The sequence below is a fragment of the Dromaius novaehollandiae genome, chromosome 14 (genome assembly GCF_036370855.1).
Source record: "Dromaius novaehollandiae isolate bDroNov1 chromosome 14, bDroNov1.hap1, whole genome shotgun sequence".
NCBI classification, from domain to species: Eukaryota; Metazoa; Chordata; class Aves; order Casuariiformes; family Dromaiidae; genus Dromaius; species Dromaius novaehollandiae.
In genome coordinates, this window is record NC_088111.1 from 6,773,844 (window position 1) to 6,795,953 (window position 22,110).

At 37.6% G+C, this 22,110-nt stretch overlaps 1 protein-coding gene across 5 annotated transcripts in view; it reads left to right on the forward strand.

Annotated features, from left to right (window-relative positions):
- The window catches only part of C14H7orf50 (chromosome 14 C7orf50 homolog), a 133,803-nt gene that overhangs the window by 107,347 nt on the left and 4,346 nt on the right, over positions 1-22,110 (forward strand). For all 5 annotated transcript variants that reach the window (XM_026116098.2, XM_064520206.1, XM_064520208.1 and 2 more), the window contains one exon: positions 20,644-20,725. In XM_026116098.2, the coding sequence (XP_025971883.2) occupies positions 20,644-20,725 (82 nt within the window). The remainder of the gene's footprint in view (positions 1-20,643; positions 20,726-22,110) is intronic.

The window sequence follows — 22,110 nt, forward strand, 5'->3', positions numbered from 1 at the left end:
TTACAGCTTTCAGTGGGGAGGGAGGAAATTAACTGCATTCCAGGCAGAGGGACATGTGCATTTCTGTTACGTAACCTTCAGCATGCAGTGATAGCAAAATGACAATCATATTTTTGATCTGGAAAACAGCTGGAGGAGTTCACCACTGTTTTGAACTGCAAATGGATTGACAGTGATGAACTACCACATGTGCAAACTGTACTCTGGTATGTACATTAGTGAGTGGCAGATATAGAGACAATGGTTTTCAGGTTTGGAAAGCAAAGGAGTAAGCTGTGGGGTTTTGGTTAAAATCCACTATTATCTTTATGGATTTTTGCCTTGTTAGGTTAGGAGTTTCACTTCACCTTTTCCAAATTATTTTGAAACAATACACCTGCCACACAGCTCGGTCATGTCATACATGGGTTATCGGGGATTATTTCATCAACAGCTCATTTGAGTTTCATAAACTTAACCGGGACAGTCATAAAATGGTGAACTGCTAAACAAGCATAACCGTAGACAGTGTTATAGCCACAAATGTCATTTGACCATCTTGCACCATTGTAAATGATTGAAAAAGAGCATAATCCTTTTATACTTCAAAAGTTTTTTCAACCCAGCAAGACTGGGGAAAAAAAACAACATTTGGATGTAAAGTCATCAGAGAGGTAATATATTAGTTGGGGAAAGGAAACTAAAATCCCAGCTCTTGAAGTCCATTGTAAAAATCCCAGCAACTTCAGCAGATCAAGGATTTCAGTTTGTTTTTGTAGTGCTACAGTCATGAATAATACGTGGGAGGATAAGGTAATCATAGAGATGCAAGAGCTTAAAATAATTGGAAGTAAACAAAATGGTGCTGTGGATTTATGTTTTGCCCCACCTACAGTAAAAAGCCTTACATTAAATAAGGGTTGCTAAGTGAAGTGGAATCTTAATTCCCTGACTACATGTGAATCTCCTGTAGGACAGGTGGAACTTGAAGTACTCTGTGATAATTAAAGTTGTCATTTTTATTTATTAAGAGACTATTTACAGCATTAGAGCACAACCGTATGAGGCTTTAGCTTTGGAGAGAAAATCCTTAAATTTGTTTTAATGAAAAGTCTTTTGATAAGTTTCAAAACAATGTTAGAAATCATTCACTGGAAGATTTTTGTTGCACATGTAGGTTTTTGAGATGCACAGGAAAATAGGTAGGTAAGTGGTGTGGCATGAAATAAAGAGAAACTCCTCACTGGAGAAGTAAATTTCTCTTTTAGGCAGAATGTCAGGAGGAAGTAGCAAAATTCTAATGGGGGGAAATAAACAAAAGATAGTTAATGATGGTTTTTGTTTTGTGGGGGACATGTACTTAGAAGGCCCTGCTTCTGGAATAGCTTTGTATGTTCCATTAAAACAGTGAAATGGAAGTAGCAGGCAGCCCACAGGCAGCAGTTCTTTCTTTGCCGAGGCAGTGGATGACTTTCACAAAGACATGCCTCATCCTTTTAGCTGCGATGAATTAATGAAGGGAGCATTTATGACGGGAGTAAGGCACGCAGAGTGCAGGGGAGGGCCGGACTGCTAATTGGATACTTTACTTCCTGATGCCTTTGATACAAACAATGCAGCAATTAGAGCTAGGTTCAGACTGGGGCGTAGCGTGGAAGAGCAAGGCGAGCCATGCGGCTGTCCATGACAGAAGCACTGCTGTGTGCTCCCTGCGCCCGGGACTGCTAGGGGCCTTCATAAATTTCTGTATGCTAGGCACAGTGTGCTGTAAACCCACCAGTTCTTGCAGTTCTCCAGATTTGTTACTAGTGAAAGACAGAATCTAGAAACAAGCAAGCAAATAGCCCCTAATGCTTTACCAGCCTCCAGAGTTCAAATTATCATTTTATTGGAGGACCATCCTAACAATTGAGATTATTATTTTTTTTTGGTGTGCGTGCAGTGGCCATATGTCAAACTCCATATGTAAAAGAAGCTGATATCAACTAGCAAACTGCCAGCCTAAGCTAGACTTTAGGGTTGCCGAAGGGTTTGCCCTGTGAGCTGGATGACATTGATAGCCCAGACCTTTCTCATCAGAATGAGACCAGGAGGGACACACACATATTTGCACACGCAGAAGTTTTGCCCTTTTCATCTCATGGTTCGTGTTTCTTTCTCTCTCGCCTTGCGTTGGCCTGTGAGAAGAGGTAAGGGGAAGGAAAAAAGGTCTTTGCTTCACCAGTTTTTCTCCCATCTTTCTCCACAATGAGATAAGCTCTGGCAGTTTCCCAGCACAGTTCTGTCTAACTTAGAAATCACAGCATGCCTATGGAAATAAAAAAAGGAAAGTCTACCAACACCATGTTCTGTGGCTTTTTGGAGAAGGCATAGAGAAAGATCTGAAGATACAGAGGATTAAAAATAAGGAGCTAAAGCAAAAAGGGGAGCAGAAGGATTATAAAACTATGAGAAGGAGGAAAAAATGTGGGATGAGGAAGAAAAACTGAGTGGTACTGAACAGAAGAGAAAAAACGTATAAAATTACTACAGAGGAATAGGGAAAAGCAAGGGTGAGGAGGTGGTTAAACAAATTGCATAAACCTTTTCCTTTTGGTGATGGTATGCCTCTTTTATGATGATAAGTGACAAATCAGGTTTAAAGCTGAGATGAGAAATTCTCTCATTTCCTTGCTTCTTACAAAATATAGAATACAAATTCACACTTTTCTGAGCATTGAGTGCCTTCAAGTGAAAAGATGTTGCAATTCATGGGAATGCTAATTAGACTTAATTATAACCCAACTAACCTTCTATGGTGCGAAAATGTTGGCAGAACACGTTTGTCTTGGCAAGTTACTCGCTCCTAGAAATGTTTCTATTCTTATGTTTGGCTTAGAAAGTTCATTGCTATATGGATCTGCACATATGGTTTTCTCCATCACCCATCAAAGTAATAGACAGGGACCTGAACAAATGTTACTAAAAGTACATGGAAGGCCAGGACTGGTATCATCTAAAGTAGAAGAAATAGATAATATCCCTGTCTGGATATTGCTGTGAATTACCTAAGCCTTGGAATATTATTGATCGCTTGTTAAAATTTCAGAAATAAACTGCTGGAGCATGTTCTCTTTTCTCTGTAAAGATCTATATTGTACTAATAATATGTATTACCAGAATGTTTCCCAAAATCTCCTACTGAGTGGGGAAATAGTCCAATCCTGTTAACAGAATGTGTTTTTCGTTGAATGCTGCAATAAGTCATAATACTGCTGAAAACAATACTGAAGCTAGGGTCCCTGTTTATTTGCTGTGTTTGCAGAATGAAAAAAGATCCCAGCCCTTGGCCAAACTGTGTTTCTCCACGCCAGGCACTGCGTGTTTAAAAAAAAAAAAATTAAAAAAAATGAAAAAATTAAAGCTGAGAAGTAACCCTTCCTTTCAGAGAACATATAAATATCAGGGATGTTATCTCTAAACTTTTATATCTAATATGTATGAAGTCTATAAAGTTGGTGTTTATGCCAAAGTTCCTGCTGGAGCAGAGGCCAGCTAGGGAAGGGCATTACTAAGTAGCTCAGTATTACCTCTGTGGTAGCATCTAGGAAGTTCCTGATTTTGGAAGCAACCAGTAAACTGGAGTGGAGGCCTGTGCTGGATGCTAAGGGGGTGGCAGTATTTGAGAGTCATGACCAAACAGCTGAGAGGAGAAAACAGGCCTTCAGGAAATCACGAAAGTATGCAGGATACCACATCTGGGACCTGGTAACTATATTGGGAGAGCTTCTGGGCAAGTAAACCCAAAGTCATTAATTTTGAAAGAGAGTTTCTAAATTTAAAGTAAATTGAGTGGGCTCGTGTCAGGTTTAGTGTGTGCCTCATTGGTCCATAACATTTTTAAGCTGTTTCTCCTCTCCCAGTTTAAGTGTTTCTTTTGGTCTGAATCAGTGATGATTTTTGAGGTCTGATTCCAGACTTATTTAGGAGAGCAGTGTAAGCAGTTTCATTGGTACCTTAATCTCTGCTAGTTTCAGACTTGGCACTGATATTGATGTTCCACCAGCAGCGGCTTAGGCTTTTAGATACTAAGAGTAACAGAATCACTAGAAATCTAAACAAACATAGATTTTTTTTTCTCCCTCCAGAGACTGACTACTTGGGTTTGACAGCAGTTAACATTTAGTGTCCTTTCTCCTTCCTCCACCCTCCTGAAAAGACAGCAGTTTCATATAGGGAAGACCTCGGTGGGTTCTGGGAGGGAGGCACAAATGATGTGTTTTTGAGGGCCTCCCTCTGGGGACACATAAGACCACTTATTTGTAAGTAAGATCACTTCTTGTTTGGAAGCAGATCTGAAGAAAAATATTTTGCTCTGATTTTTTTTTTTCATGTTATGCTGAGATTATATCACATTTAAGCAGATTTAAATTCTGTTTCTTAATTTACAATATAATTCATACGGGTTTTTGGTACAAATTAGAATGCTGTGGCCATTCAAAGAATGGCAAATCTGTTTCTACTATGTTTTAACATTCTGTGTAATTAAAAATTGACATTAATATATGGTATGTTTTAAAGTAAGTTTAAATATCTTTCTAACCATTTGTTGTTGCTTTAGCTCAGCCAGAGCCTATGGTCTCAATATAGGAAATGCAAGGTTTTGTATGATCTGTATTATTCAGGAAGCCAGACTTTCATAACAGTCTCTTCTGATATTAAAAACAATAAAATGGGCATCAGGAAAATGAAGTGCAAAATCAAATCAACATTCAGCGTCTAATGCAAATATTATTGAATATTCCAGACATTTTTTGTTATTAGTCTTGAGAAGAAAACTGTTTGAAAAGTATTGAAATTCCAGAATCTCATCTCCTAAAACTGTCAGAATAAATAGGAAGAGCCACACACTCATGTAATTAGTAGAGTTTAAATCATCTGAATGGTTAGCAACATCAATGCCAGTGTATCCTTCTATAAATTCTCTAAATGTTAAGCCGCTCTAAACACTACAGGTCTTCATCAGAGTTTCCACAAAGCTTTAGCAAAGTATCTCTGTATCCAGATTTGCTTCTCACTTAATTGTGACTTTGCCATTGTCCCCAGAATGCAATTACCAGCCTGTGTGACGTTTGTAAGAAGGACTTTCATGAGCTGATACAGGCTGTAGCACAAAAAGCAGGAAAGTCTCATTACAAACGCTCTCTACACAATAAAGGCCAAGACCAATGAACGAGTTTCCTTTATGATAGGGAGATACAGCATTTGCAAAAGCTCATCACTTCCCTTGAATTTCATAGACTAGTGGAGAACTGATCAAATTATGAATCTCAATTAGCCAATAGCAAAAATACAATGTGAACTTAAGAAAAGCTATTGTAATTAGAAAGCAAATTGTTGCTGAATTCCCTTTAAGAACTGAGGCTTTAAGGTGTCTTGAAAGAGCAGCTTTTCCTCAAAGATTAGGGAAATAGCGATAGGGGATAGTTTTGCTTTAATAATTGAAGGCCTATTTTTTAAAGGTTCAGGGGCAAGCATTAACTATGGATGTAATTAATTTATTCATACATGCTTCTGGTCATTTTGTCACATTCATTAATTATATAACAAACCTTACGAATCCGGAGAGTCAGATACGGGAAAAATTGCATTTGGCATTGTTCTGCAGCTGTGTTTTTTATGAACTTGACAGGCACTTTCTATCTGATTTCTTGTGCCCTTTCTAACACTATAGAGATCTGTGATTTTGTTTTAGCACTGTCCTCCAACTTTCTCTATTGGCTTGATTTTTAATTTCTACCAGGGCCTAACATGTCTTTAAAGTGGAATTCCTCTCCTTGACCTAAATCAGTGCATCTGTAAAACGAAATGTTGGCCGACTGGTGTTAATAGTTGAACAGGTCTTCCACATTTTAGAGGAAGTCTCTGTCTCTGTGGCAGAGGAAAAGCCTTATTCTAACAATAGCAGAGTGAGTTAGGTTATCATCATCCCATGGTCCCTGTGTAACTTCAGTAACCCTTGGCAGCTGATCAGGCCACATCAGTTTGTTCATAATTCCCTAACAGCCCCAGTAGCACCCAGAAACTCTACAAAGCAATTGGATTGATATTTGAGCCATATCACGTTGTAATTTCGTGTTTAATTTGCTGTCTGCTAAAAACCTTTTGTCTTTTTTTGTTGTTTTTGGTAAACTATTACCCAGTTTTGTGGTAATTACAGTGCTGGCATGAATATGCCGGATATAATCATAATAAAGTTTTCACTGAATGTCATAGGGACAATACTTTTCACCTCACTTCAGCCTGGCTGTAGCGAAGTCACACACTACCATTTCAGATTTGGATTTATAATATGCATTTCCAAATGTTAGTGTTCTCATTATCATCTGATTATTCAAACTGTGCAGTTAGGATTCTGTGAATGTCATGTTACACTCCAGTAATAGCAACACAGAGCTTTTGCCTGTTTAATCAAGATGTGTGACTGCAGTCCAACTTGATGATTTTCAGTCCCTACGATACACTTACTGACTTCTGGATACGCTTTTTTGTATCTTGGTGGCAGCTGATAGGAGAAACTGTTTTGGATCCATGCCAGTGTTTTTCTAACTCCAGAATGGCATCCACAGGAATATTATACAGGAGTTACTTTTAAAGCATTACTAACTTCTTGATGAGATAGCTCTTTTCTATGGTTCTATTACATTTTTGCTGCTTTGCAAGAAACACATTACCATCTAACTTTAAATTTATTGAGTTTGTGCAGATTACTGTTGCTTATATATATCATGTCTCCTTCTCAGCCTATAAATATTATAGCTATCTGGACTAAGTAGCCCAGGCTGTGCCTGTAGGAGGGCTCACCAAAAAAGGAGGACAACAGTTTTGGTCTGCATCTCTGCCACGCAAGTCCAATATGTTGTGGAGATTGTTAAAGAGACGCCTGAACTCGGTCTGAACAGACTGAGGTGCCCGCATGGCACAGGGCTGTGCAGATGTGCCAGCTCCGGTCTGGAAACAGAATAACCAGGTTAACACTGAGATGAACCTGAGTTAATAAGTCTTGTCTCCAAACAAGCTTGGGCATTGCACAGAGCTGATACTGCTTTCAATGCCAGAGCAGATGCTGAGGCTTCTTTAGCTGCAACTGAAGATAAATTTGTTGTCCATTAAAGCTTACTGTGACAAATAGTAGTACCGGTAATTACTGCTTAATTCTAAAAGCAGTGATCAAAAGTTTAAAAAAAAAATACGTAGCTTGGTGCTGATCGTAGTTATTTTTATCAGGAATTCCTAGGGAAAACTTGAACCATATGAATATATTCTGGATATGCAGAATACTGTCCTGGAAATCCTTCCAGATGGACAGAATGACATTTTTTATAATTTCAGTCATTTCTAACAAGTCCTCTCCATACTGATATATCAAGTGCTAGCATTTTGAAGAACTAGGTGCTTACAAATATTTTTGGATGTATTCTGCCATTTCTAGCTTGCTGTGTAAGCAACTGTGATTTCTAGAGACAAAACACATGGTGGTTTTGAAGATTCTGAAATGTTGGGTTTTAAGACTTTGAGCTTAGTTACGAGCAGATGTTCTTAAACATTGCAGATATTTCTGCCACTATTTTCAACTCATTCAGAAGTAGGAAACCTCAACCTTTGCATGGTTTTCCAGTCAAAAAGTAAATGCGTATGATTCAACTCATTCAACTAAGCTTGGAAAAAGCAACCAGACTCGCAAGACTTTCCCTGAAAGAAACCTTTCAGGGTTTAGCAATAAATATTATTCTAGATAAAAACCTTTCTATCTTTTATATGGAGTAGTTTTGGAGTAGCTCTCTGATCCATTTACTTAGCACTAATGCATGGCTTAAGAGGAGAAAGTAAGGGAAGCTGATGTCCTTGCTAAGTTGTTGTCAGTCAGAATCAGTAGCTGTTGCATCTTGCTAAATCTGCTCATTGTACTGTTTAGTTTATGGCAGAGGAAAGAGATTTCTTGTAATTTCCATAACCATAAATGGTCACTAAATTTTACAAAAAGGGAGATACAGAACAAGAAACTCTAATCCTGCTTTACAGCTCCAAATCAAATCATTCGTCTTTCTAAATCTTTGAATTAATTTTATAGAAGGTCCCAAAGCATATTTTGGTAATAGCTGAAGAGTGATTTACTTTGAAACCTTCTGTCTCTTTTTTTCTCCCCTTTTTCAGTGTGAAGCAAAGCTGTCAAAATATTTACTTGGGCATTTGGTTCAAACAGTCTCAGGGTGAAATGCTGTATTTAATAGCATCATTAACATGAATTCTCAAATCCTTTTGAAATGACACCTATCATTTACAGGATCAGCTGAAAAAAAATTTATCAGCTAACCATACCCATCCTTAAATGGATTTTTATTTTGTTTTTAAAAAAGTATCTTCTCTATCTTCTCCAGGTCATAGTAATGGTAAATTGCTTTTTTATAATACCTTTAATGATAGCATATCATTCCTGTATTTTGACAAACTAAAAAAAATATTTTTACACTAATTTATTCACTGTTGTTATGACAGCCTTTGAGACATTGTTGTATTGTGCCATTTTTCAGATGGATAAATTAAACAATGATGGAGTTTGTGACTCACCAACGCCCTTGCGTTATCCGAGGGTCCTTTCAGCCAAGTGACATGGGGGAAACTAGACATAGCTTTCTTCTCATCTGAACATGGTCTGTTTTCTTTGGCCCTCTACCAAAGTCTGGTCTCAACAGACCTGTAGAATTTTTCTCAATTCCTAATTCTTAAAGAGGAGCTTGCATAGATTTTTTTTCTGTGGTGCTGTCTCAAGAGGTTCTTAGAGGCCACGAGCTTCTATAGTAATTTTGGGGTCAGCAAGCAATATGTGGGTTAATATTCCAAACCCTTAGGCTACTTTGAGAGAGAGCTTTCTGTCTCCAGTGGTCTGGATCTTACATCTACTGTTTCCCACTACTTTTCATAGCAGCAATGTTGTAAAATTAACCTGATCTTAAAGATGTATTGTTGACATTAGCGGTGGTCCTTAGTGGTATTACTGCAAATGACCAGAGTAGCTTTATTCCAATCTGCTGCTGCTTGATAAAACTAGGAACAAAAATTCCAGAGCTGGCCAGCTGCAGGTTAAAGACAGCACTTCTATTCTCGGTCACATGTATATGATTTTTCTCTTGTATAAGTTTCTCACTTATATATGTGTCAAACACATATATGTGTCAGACAAGATTGGTGGTTCTTGGGACCTCTTGTTCTCATGTGCCTGAGGAGGCTTTCCATTCACCCTGGATAAATGAGGTTTTTTCAGACTTTAGTTTACTTTTATTTATAAATTTTTCAGTAGGATTTTAAGGCTGCTCTTAAATCTACTCAAGTGAGTTGTCAGAGCTATAAATTGTATTAGCAGTAATTAATCATTGTGCTGTAAAGCTTCCTCAGATGGGGAAAACTAGATTACAGGTGTTAAGCCCATAAACGTTGAGGTATAGTTCAGGTTTCTTTGACCGATTCTCTTTCCTGTAAAATAACTTCTTTATTTGCAAACCTAATTAGGAAAATTTAATGCATCCTTGCTTAACGACTCTCATTTCCAGCAAAATAAAATTTAGTATAGATGAATTTTCTTAACAGTTTATTAAATGTAGTCATTAGATAGTTCAAGTTGAGATCCAGCTTTCATCTGTCCATATTATTATACAAAAGGGGTTACATCTAATTAAATGATTAAGCAGCTCCAATATTTTTTTTCATCTGAAATGACTTTTAGCAACCTTGTGAGATATATTAGAGAGATTCAGAAGCAGAAGTCTTTAGTAACAGGCCAGTCTACTTCAGGACCTAATCCTGACAATAACTAGGCACCTTCATTTCCCACTGAAGTTATGAGTGCTCAACACTTCACACAATCACTGATCTTTTCCATTTGTCTTGAGGGAAATTCGTGCACTATTACTTATTCAGGTTACAAAGAGTAATTAAAATTACCCATTTCACATGTAAGATAGCATTACTACAACTACCTATTGGTATTTTTTAACTAATAGCAAATTGCAGAGATTATTTATTTCATATGAATAAAATATCATTTGCAATGAATGTTTATTCAAGGAGCATGAAACACAGCTCTTCATCCCATTCTCTGAAGTCTGCTCTCCACTGGCTGTCCAAAACTGTTGCCTAGTGCCTGGCTCAGAGCCCAGGCATTTCATACTTAACTCATCTTCTGGATTTAGGAAAAGGCATTCTCTACTCACCCATCTTCTTCCATTCAGACTATACTCCTGAGATGGCAGAAATGCAGAAAGACAGTTTCATGTTTTCTCTTTGTCATAAAATTTAAATCTAGAAGAATTAACACGCCTGCTCACTTCCTCAAACACATTTAAACTATTCATCCAAAGCCCAAATATTCAAAATACAGTGGAGAGTAGTTTTGTAGCTCTAGGGAATCATTTAGGCTAGTCAGCCAAAGCCAAAATTAAAATTTAAAATGCAGTTGGCAATGATTATTAATCAGTTAGCTCCAGGGAGCCGTCAAGGCTTCCCAAGCAGAGTTAGAGTAACAAGCAATATTTTTGAAATAATAAAACTGGATCCTTAATAAAACTCATCTCCTATTTCACACATTTATTAATATGACGATGCCCAAAAAGGTATCGTAATTACTTTTATATGAATAAAATTAAATTGGAATGAGAGCCATCTGCAGGAAGCAGTAATTGGCAGATCAGTTTCTCTATGCACAGATTACTTGAAATCTTAGTAACACAATACGCATCACAGGATATTAGAAGCGCAGAATCTGATAGCGTTCTGAATACCATCATGCAAGGCTGGATTTTACTGTGCACTGAGAGGTACCTGAAAATATCAGCTATATCAAGAAAATCTGAGTGGGCTGTCAACTGCCATACAGTTTTAGGTTGATCTTGATACTTTAGTTTGCTTGTCCCTTTTTAAAACTCTCTGCAGAAAGCAGAGTAAATGATTCCGTAAAGTGTTGGCTGTAACTTAGGATTTCCAAATGGCCAGGGATCTGCAACACTTTCTCTCCTTCTGCCTCTGTCTCTGTCTCTGCCATACTTCCTACTGAACGCAGCTGTGGGGTCTCCAAACTGGGATGTAAAGATGACGAAGATGGCTGGCAGGTCATTTTTTTTGAAAGCCTCTATATATGCTCCTGCTGTTGGTGGAGAACAACCCCAAATCTGGTATCCTTCCAGGTGCACTGTAAAAGCCATCTGTTTGATGGGTAATTTGAAGAGGGCTGCACATATGCTTCCTGTTACAAAGAAAAGAGGGAAAGTTTTTTTCGTAGTAGTAGATGTCTGTGAAATTTTTATTTTTATACCCCATGGATTAGGATGTTAGAATGCTTGCCATCCAGTACAAATTTTAATAATATGGGGGGTTTTTTTTACTCTAAACAAACTGTACAAAAAGGTGTGTCTCATTAGCTAGCCATAAAAATACTTGGCCCTAATTAAAAAAAAAAAAAAAGCCCCAAAACTTAATTTCTGCAAGAGTGCATCTAGGGCTGGTATCAAAATTGATAAATACCTGATATTCAGTACTGTCCTAGGAGAACTGACTTAAGTAGATGGGAATCCTACAATCCATGATTTCTTTTATATGCCTACAGAATATTGTCACCAGAAAGGGCCAGCCCTGTAGAAAGGTGGAGGAGTCAGTCCTAAAGCATAGGCTTATGGGTCAGCCTCCCTTTGAGGGATGGATTCCTCCTTTTGTGGAGGCTTCCACTAGACCCTCTGGACAGCACAGTGTGTGGGACTGATTTAAGGCCAGCTGTTTATCAGCCTGAGTAGCCCCAGGTGTTGAGCAAGGAGACTACACGGGAACTTGTTCCTGACATGTGCTGCTAGGACCTAGTCTACCTGGCCACCCTCCGGGTCGCAGTGGATGGGCTGCTCCCATTGCACCCCACGGGTTCACAGACACCACAGCCTGTGGTCCGAGCAGCTCCTTTGCATCAGGGATACAGGGAAGCCCTTCTGGGAAGTCTGGATTCGAATCTTGTGGACAGGCACTGTCTGGAGGGTGCACTGAAAGTAGTTTCTCTCTACGCCGTTCCTCCTGCCTCTGGGCTGAGGAGAGGAAAGGAGGCCAGCCGGGCTCCCTGCAAGAGGAGAGGAAGAGAGGAGGACACTGAGGACTGGGACCAGGTGTCCTGGATGCTGAGTGTCTGAAAGGGAGAGTTTTCATGGTGCTGGGACTTAATGCAGGTAGGCGTTTGGCAGATGCAGGCATCATGTTAACACAGTAGGAGAGAGCATTGCTTTTTCATATTCTAATCAAATGTCCCTCTGGTGCGTGTTAACATGTGGCCTGACAAATGTGTCAGTAAATAGAGCAGATACCGACCCGCAGCTGGACTTTGGAATTGCAGAGGTGTGCTTCTGATCCTGTTGGCTAGAGAAGTCCTTTAGTCTTTGCAAAAGTAGAAACAGTGCAGAAACACCCAACCTGAAGTTATATTAAAAACATGTGGTTGCAAAAAAGCACCACATTTTCAGCAGTGTTGCTGATCAGAGGCCCAGCTGGATTAGACACCTTCACAGGGTGCCTGCCTCACTTTGTGGCTTCAGGGCTTCTTAAAATAGCACATGCATAATAACTATGTAATACAAACTTTCAACTCAATATATTAAGCAATAAATTTGCACTTTAGCATCCTGACTACCTCAAAGCGAAATCTGTCAGCCAAGAGCTGCAGTCTTCAAATCTTTCTGCCAACGCTCAATTCTTCATTGCCTCTCAGAAACTTTTGCTGATAGATTTTCATATGAAGTTGGTTTCTCTCCTAGCATTTTCCTTCAATATCACTATTTTGAAAGCTGTGACACTTTCTTATATTTCTGGTATTTTCTTATTAAAAGCCAAAAGTAATTTTTTTTTTAATCATTGCTTGCTTTTCTGTTAAGGAGATAGGCCTTAATTAATTATACAAACTTTTATTATTATATTATTAAATATATGACTTCTCATAGCAGCTTTTCAGTACCTTGTCTAATTCTCCTTTTATTGACACTGTTATATTCTAAGTATAGCTAGTATAGGTCTGACCCCGCACCGCTGAAATTATAGAATTTTTCGCATGGCCAGCTGGAGCAATTTTAGGGTAATGCACCTCTAGCTGTATACACGTGACTAGGCATTGCTGTTGTACATTTGCAGCCCTGAGCAATAAAATTGAATCTTCTAGATCTAGCTTGAGAGGACGTGCGTTGCTCATCCTGCTGAGCAGTGAAATCCAGCGATTATTTGCTCTAGCTGAAACCGCCGCAGAACCTAATCTTCTCTCAGCAATATGGAGTTACAGACTCTCAAGGAGTGCTTTCAATCTGATTACAATCTGTGTGCTCCTCAAATCCCTCCTTTGATCAAGTTTGTAGATATTTTAATTTGTCCTTCAAAAAATGCTGTGTAATTCTTTTACCCAGCATAATACTTAAAGATGTAAAAGTACTATCAATGAAGGATATGCAGATTTAAATTCTTGAAATAGGCAAATGAAAGAAGACAAACAGTATAATGTTTGAATGCCTGCAATCAGACAAAACAGTTTTTAAAAGAAATTGTTGTCATTTGTTCTTAATCGTTTAACCTTTTATATTATTTTTCTCTTCTTTAAGCAGCTAGGACCAAAGTCTTTAAAAGTTTTAAAAGCTGATTTAAAATTTAAAAAGATGGTGAAAATGAGCTAGTGGTTGCAGCTAAGCTGAATCCATGCCCTGGCAGGAGTATTTGGTATCACGGTTGCACATTATGTGGTGTAATGGTAAGACAGAGGAGAAGAGAAATGACCTTACTTGCTTTTCCTGGGTCTGGTAGCATATCCCTCATCTGATCATCAGAAAGTGTTTATATAAATGGACTGCTGCCAACATTTGTAAACGATTTTACTGCAGCTGGCTTGTTACATGATTTTCATACAGACTATGGGGCCCTCTCTACCTCCTCATACCCCCCAGCATGTTCTTCATGGGAGGGAGGCAGAACAGTTGTTTTCGGTTTTCCTTTCCCCCCTACTTCTGGTCTGGCCATTGGTCTGATGAGAATTAAGTGCAAGGAAAGATGGACATCTGGCGAGGAGATGGGCCTTCAACACAACATTGAGATATAGTAGAATATTTGTTGCAGGAGCAGAGCAGATTGGCTCTGAAGCGCTCAAATTTCATTTTCTTTCTTCTTTTCCTGTGATAATTAAACTCTCTCTTCATAAATGGATGTAAAATAAAAAGCATATTTAGCATAATATATATTAGCTTTGCTCTTTGAAGACTGCTAGTGACCTCTCTATTACTGCTGGAAAAAATAGCATTATTAGTGCTATATATATTTTCAGATCAAAATGTAGTTTTGTTGCAGGCAGGCTAATGCGGATACCAGTGGTTAAATAGTTGTGCTAGAAAAGGAATTTTTTAAAAAATAGTTTTTTTCCAGTGGAGTGCTGGTGGCAGTTGCAGATAGGTTTGAGTCTATGAAGTCTAGACAAGTTGAATCACAGTAAGGTGCCCTACATACATTGTACCATATGTAAGAGATATAAGCCCTATTGATGACCTGCTGTATGATTTTGAGCCATTATTACACTTTTCTGGGTCAACTTTCCACTTATCATCTGTCTCATCTGTTTATACTCTGAGCGCTTCAAGGAAATGTCTCATGTTGCATTTGAACAGTGCCTATAGTGAGGGAGGAGGGGGATTTCTATCTTGGCTGAAGCTTCAGGATGCAAGCATAATATAAAATGTTACAAATAATGGCAAGTGATAAAAGTACATATAATAGAAGATATGCTGTGATAAACGTTTTATGTAGATTTAATCATACTATTGCTTTAAGGCATATAGGCCCTTTCATTTTGCTTTATAAATACTTTCTAAGAAAATCCTGTGGCCTGTTTACTTTCCTGTATACATACAATCTGTCCTTATATTGGACATCAGGACAAATTTAGATACTAAAATTTAGCATGTTTGTTTCTTTCTTCCTTCGTGCTTGCTCCTTAAACTAAAAAAAATACAAGCTTTTTTCCTCCTGCCTTTTCACAGGTCTTTAGTCATTATCCTGCGTCTAAACCAGATGGAAGAATAAACTGAAAAATTGTTTTTAAACCACAGATTGAGAAATGGTGCCAGGATAGCTGTTCTACCAAAAATGTGGCACTGGCTCTAAAATCTGTTGACAATTTTAGAAAGTTTTTTTTCTGGCAAAAGATCTTCATCAATGTCTCCTCTTCCAGGAAAATAAGGAAAACCTTTAACTGAGTTGTAATTTAATTAATTTTCACACTGGATTTGAGAGTGTCAGTGTAAATATACTAACTTTCCCAGGAGTGGGAGTTGGGAGATGAACAGATTCATCCATGATGTGAGAAAATCACAACTAGGAGTAAAGGACATGACTCTCTTACATCTCTGTCTTGACTATTGTCAAAGATTAGTGAGTCTATGATTTCAACTATAACCATTCCAGCCAAGTCTTTAGAAATCTATCTAGAATTTCAAGTTTGGATATTTTTTCCAAATGGGAAAAATCAGCATCACACATTTGAAATGAGGTTTCCTCTTATCTCATATGCAATATTGGAGCATAGTGCAAGCTAGCTTTCTCAGCATGCGGCATGGAGGCGTTCCCAAGCACCTCCTGGCAGATCCTCGAGACTGGTTTCTGACAATGCTGCGTTTGGTCATTGTGGATACATGTACTTGGTGTTGACAAAGAAAGTAATTCAAAAAATCTTTTTAAAAGAAATGGTTTTTAAATGCCCTGAAAGCAATAGAAAAAAGACTGAATGTCCACAATAAAAATAAATATTTGTACATTCCCCTTTAAATAATTGTATGTGTTATGACTGGACAAAAAAGTATTATTCCTAATGCATTATATGCATTGCAGGGCATATAAAACTTCCATCGGTGTTTAAACAAGCTTTTTAATACCTTTAAGGGAATTATTTAAAGTGTGGTTGTTCTTTATTGAGGAAACACCTGTTATCCACATTTTACAGATAGGGGACTGAGCACAGAAACGAAACATTTTGCACAGTTTGCAGAGCTCTGAGGGAGCAAAGTACTTAGCCTGATTCCTGCAAGCCTTAGCCGAGTGCCCTCACTTCTGTTCACCCTTCCATGTAGGACACTTACAAGAACACAGGTGATTATTAAAGACAAGTTTCACTAGGGTGAATAATTGAGTGTATAAAAATGGAAAGTATCTGGGTAAATGGGGTGGGAAGAAGGTACTAATTTTTGTAGAGTGCTGCAGTACACTGCTTTTAGCAGTTGTGATATATCTTTGCAACGTAGCTTTGAATATGGTGTAATGAACAGATCCTTTGGTCCATTCCTCCGTGTCGGATTCAAGGAAGCTGGTGAGAGAAAGACATGAGGGTCCTCCTGGGTCAAGCACAGGAGTGGAAGGGGAGGTTCCACTGTGACCTGACCCTTAGGGCTGGAGAAACCTTTCAAATGATTTCCTTGGTACTAATCGTGAGCTGTACGCTGGAAAAGTCTACACTCTGTGCCAGAGTCTGCTTTACCTTGGACAGATACCTGTTCTGGAAGAGGTATTAGAAGCTGTGCTGGACAGTAAATGGCACAAAATTGGATGAGGTGCAGTATTCTGGCTAGAGTTGTTTGCATATAACAGGAAATAGTGCTCTCAGGCACGGCCTTGGTCATTAGCAGTCACTTGTCTTTCATTCTTTCTGATTTCTTGAGACTTGTTTCTTACCCAGTAATCTTTTCAGTTGATTTGAATGAGTTACATGGCTCGTTCTCAGCATAGTTCTTTTCTCTACATCGGATATTATTTAATAATTGTGGCAGCTTTATAGCATTTTCTCCTGGGCAGTAGTCTAAACAGATACGTTATTGTCTTTCTGAATCCAATTTGTAACGATAATGTTTTTCTCTTACTGTGTTTCTGGAACCAGTATGACTGCTTTCCCTTCCCCCTTTCTTTCTACTATATCTCAGAGATGCCGATCTCAGATCTCTGTCCTGCACGCTAGCAGTTTTCTTCTGTGTGCCTAATTATGCTAACACTTCTCAAAAATGGCCTCTTTTCTGTCAATATATTGATAAGGGACATCGTTAAGCCTTTTACGGTCATATTACACTTGTGTTGAGCAGTTGGGATGGTACAACGCAACCATGTTTTGGGAATAAATTTGTAGAAGAGAGAGAGTGTGTAGGGTTAGTTTAATGTATGGACTGAAACTTATTTATGAGATAGACCATTGAGAATCTTGAGCAATGTTCCTACATGGGACTGTCATGTTAAAAAAAAAAAAAAATCCAAAATATGAAGTTTTCTAGGCCACTTGATTCATTTGATTCATTTCCTCTGTATCTTCGATTCCAAAGCTGTTTAAGAACATCATTTCCACACACATAAAAGTTCTTTTTAACTAAAGTCAACCAATGTGTTTTTCAATGAGCTAGAGCTCATAAGAAAGATTCAAACAATATCTGTGTAAAGAAAGCAATTAGTGTTTGTACAATATATTGAAAATTAGCCCTAGGCATAGTGGAAAAATACATGTTTTAAACACGTATATTTTTCATCCAATTCCGTAGTTTATATTAGATCTGGAGATAGATACTTCTGAAGGCTACTAAATTAATTCAAACTGTGAAAGAGGCTTTGATCGTCTATAAAAAAAGGTTTATTACTATAACATAGTTGGTCTTACACTCTATTACACTGGACCTCTCTTGTGTTACAAAGCTCCAACTTTTGTAGTTTAAAAGTAGGACATTTCTGAAAATGTACTAATTATCTCGTTATAACAAAAAGAGACACCTCTCTCGCTTTGTCACATAGTGATACTTTCCATAGGTTTTAAAACTGCTAACAGTCATAGGAATCAGTGGAAAACTTTTACTTTAATAATTTTTGGGGGGTCCATTTACAGGGAACAGCTGCTGCATTGTCCGTCATGAAGACTGTGCATCCCTTATCATGAGCGTTTTGGCCACGGTTTGATAGGAAACGACGTCAAGAGCTTAGCCAGGGAGTGGGCAGGGGGAGGCAGGAAACAGGGACTGATGCAGCCGTACAGAGAATACGGGTTAAAAACTCAAAGTATTTGTTGTCTGTATGAATGTCCGTATGAATGATTATGGTGTACCCAGAGAGAAACCTTTCCAGAAAACTAGCTGAAACTTTTTTTGGTTCTACAAGAGAATACCCTAAAACGAAAGTTAATGTAGGATCTTAGATGCAAGAGCATAATGGTTTGCCTTAACATGTAAGAGAGAGCATATGGTTTTGGTAATAGACTAATAAGAGCAGTTAACCTTATATTGCACTCATTTGTTAGTCTCCGTTTTTTATAAACCAGGTAATAAAGGTATTCTAACATCATATAGCTTTATAGGAGATTAGTGAAATCAGGATGTATTTTTCAAGTTAATGCTTAGGACTACTCAGATGATACTGTAAGTGATGGAAATATAAAATCAACAGAGTAAGATATGCAAAGTATTATGTGGTATATCTAACCAGTGAATATAAATTGCAAATGTATACATAAATTGTGTAGCTTACAGAAATAAAGACATATTTTAAAGGTTTTCGTTTGAAGAGGAACGTTTTTCACAGGACGAGGTCTCAGATCTGTCATTCAGCTTGTTCTTGTCACATTGCAGAAATTATAACGTAAACTCTCTTGCCACGCTTATTTAATGTAAAAAAGATTTTTAGACTTACCTCTTACTCCTGCTGTGCAAAGGTACAGCGTTTTCTATAATAACTTTCAGGTATGTGTTTAGGAGGATGAATCTGATAGGTTTCTTTTAACAGCAAGCACCATCCTTTGTTTTAAAGGACTGGTGGAAGGTAAGTCGCTCCCTGCAGAAGTTCCAGTCCCGCAGCCAGGAGAGCACCACGTTTCTGCCTGCTATACAGAGGAATTGCATACAAACGAGCAAGTGTCTTGCCCCACAAACTGCCAACAAGAAAGGCCCTTTTCCCCCCTTGTTTACCGTAGGTTCCTCGCACTGCAACTTTTGTACTTTAGATAGGCATTGCCGTGCAGCGGTCACAGTCAGGTGACACCGAAGGCTGAATCGTGTTTGCTTGCGAGGATTTTGGTTTCCAGGTTGGTGATGATGGTGGCAGAGAGATGTTAATTTTTTATAACTTTTGGCAATCAGCTTTGGAGCGCTTGCTTTTGTGCAAGATTTGTTTTCTGATCTTTTGCCTGTTTATTGTAACTGTCCGAAAAGAGACTTTTAAACCAGTTTATTTGTGGATCTGTGGATTATCTTTGATAATGTTATATGTTTTGGTTATTAATGTTTGTCTTTGCTGGTTTACCATTGCTTGTCTGATTTTTACCTTATATTTTGGCTACAAAGGTTTTTAATTGAGTTTACCTAGTGATAACGCTACTAGGTTGTTGCAGGCTTTTTCTTATCCTGAGTTGTTAAGAAAACAATTTTTTTCTTTTAGGCTTTCTGCAGAGGCTGCCGTGTTAGCCTGCTGTACAAATTTGCAGTCATGTTCTTCCTATTTCACTGAATTGACTGAACAATGTATTTGCTGGTACAGCCTTCACTGCATATGAGGACTCTTGTGCTTTATTAGACTTGACAATGTTTAAACACTGCTAATTCTCAGACCCAGCTAGCTTTTCAATTGATTTCTCTGCTCTCTGTTGCTGTGTAAAACAAGCCGGAACATTAAAGACATCTTGCATCCTACCCTCTGGAGACTTGTTTTTCTTTAGAGGAAAATCAAATAAGTATAAAATTTGCAGTTTTTTTCTCCTCATCCTTTCTGCTGGGTGTTTAAATAATATTTCAGGGTTTTGAGTGATTTTGTACATGTGAAGATGCTATTTTTTATGCATATGCTTTCAGATAAAAAAGCTGTATTTATTTTATAGTGAGATTTGTTAGTTTGCTCTTTTGTTTATAGAACTAAATATGTTTGTCTCTTTCTTCACTTAAAACAAAATATACCAGCTTTCAAATTATCTTCATGCTATATGTAAATTTGCCATTTTAACCCAGCTAAAATTTTGCATACTTGAAATGTGTTTCATGAACAGCCAAAGAACATTTGCAGATGTTAATCATTTGTTTTATGCGTTCACTTATAAGAGTATCGAAGCAGTCTGAAGTTTTGAGCTGCATATGGGAATCAGAGTTCCAGGGCAGAGTGAGGCATTTTCTCTCCAGTAAACTTCAACATTTAAGTTGCACCTTGAGACAAATCCAAGCCTGAAAACAAATGCTGCTGAAAAATGCATTTTCTCTGCTCCATAGTAGTCAGCGGTTTATCTGTGGTTTTATTTCCCGGGTCCCAAGGTGTGTTTTCCCCCCTGCTGAGGTGCGTGTTCTAGCATGAGCCTCTCCTTCCAGTCTGTTAGAGGGTGTTTAATTTCTTATGAATTTAAGATAATTGGGAAATATTCACTTCCTTCTTGTGCGAAAGCTGTGTAGCCTTCTCGTACTTCTTTTTTGCCACTTGCATATTATGTGTGCTAATACCTGTTTAACACAGGTATTGGGAAACTCCGTGTAGTGCATATGAAGCTTTTGGAGTCATTATACGAAACGAGTAATGAGTAACAAATATTTTGATCAGACTTTTTTATTTAAGCCGTGTTTTTTCCTCTTTAATTTACCACAGCTGGTCTGAAAAACCAGAAGAATGGAAATTTCAAAAGACAAGACAGACCTGGCTTCTTTTGCACATGTATGACAAAGAGAAGGTTTGTATTAACTCTACCTTTTCTCAGAACAATGGCGATATAAAGTTTTATACATTAGTTATAGCTAGTCTTTAGTAACCAAAAGTTGCTAGTATTAGCCTCGCACTTTTCTCATTGCTTTTAATAATTTATAAATCAGTTACTATATTTTTTTAACTAAAAGGATGAGTCATTTTAATTGTTGGTAATTAATCTTTTAATTTTGAGGAGTGATCTTTCTTCTGTGTAACCTAGATTTTTATACTTGTTGTATGTCAAATATAAATGGAGACGTTTCATGTTTAATATAAAGCTGGAGCTTCCTGAGAATATATTTGAGTTGTATCCTTAATTCGAATTTCTGAATTTGTAACCCAGTGCTGTCAACCACGATTCAGAGTTCTTGGGCAGCTCATATTGCTTCAGATATCTCTGGCTCTATGCAAGATGTATCACCATATTGTCAAGATGGTAAAATAATTTTCTCATTAAAATATAAGTGAAACCGTATGTTGATATTAAATGCATAAAGTAAAATCAGAAGCTAGACTGGCATCGTTACTGAAAACCATTGATTTCATAACTCAGAAAACAACATAGATTTAATGTTCAGTAAATGTCTGACCTTCATGGTATTGAATGAAGGGTTTTGGATGATTCATTTTGCTGTTTAATAGGACAAACCACATAGCTATTTGTGCAGTGGCTCATTTATTGATACATTTCGTTGACATTCAGTCAGTTTTTGCTGATTATTTTTTTGCATCTAAACATTTAAGCGTAACAATCTTTCTGACCCAAATTATTATGCATCTCTTAAGCCAGCTGCCTGACATACGGTGTTACCTTTACGATTAGAAATATGTTTAGAGAACCATATAATTAAAACCAGAGTTTCATGAAGGCAAAAATATTCACACAGTGTAATACTTTGAAAGATTAGTCACAGAATACAAATCTGATTGTAGGTATGTAGATTGTTTGCACTGTCTTTTATTTTGTTTTTTCTTTAAAAGTCTGTATCAACCTTTAAAAATTTACATATGCTCTTCAAAGCTACCTAGAAATTGGTTCACAACCAAAATGATTTTTTTGCTTTTTCACCTGTTTACTTTGGGTGGTTGTATTGAAATATGCTGGGAAATAATTAACTCTAACTAGCATTCATTTTCAGCGGATTTATGTATCAAGACATGGCTTAAGTTTATATTTCTCAACACTGAAATGAAAACCTTCCTTTCTAGATTTTTTTTAATCTACGGAGAGCGTGGTGATTTATTTATATTTCCATATCTTTTACTGTTTAATAAGGTGAGATACATCGAAGGTGAACCTTAAATAATGATTAACATCTGCATTCAGATTCAATAAAGCTAGCAGAACTAGTCAAGTGATTATAAGAAAGT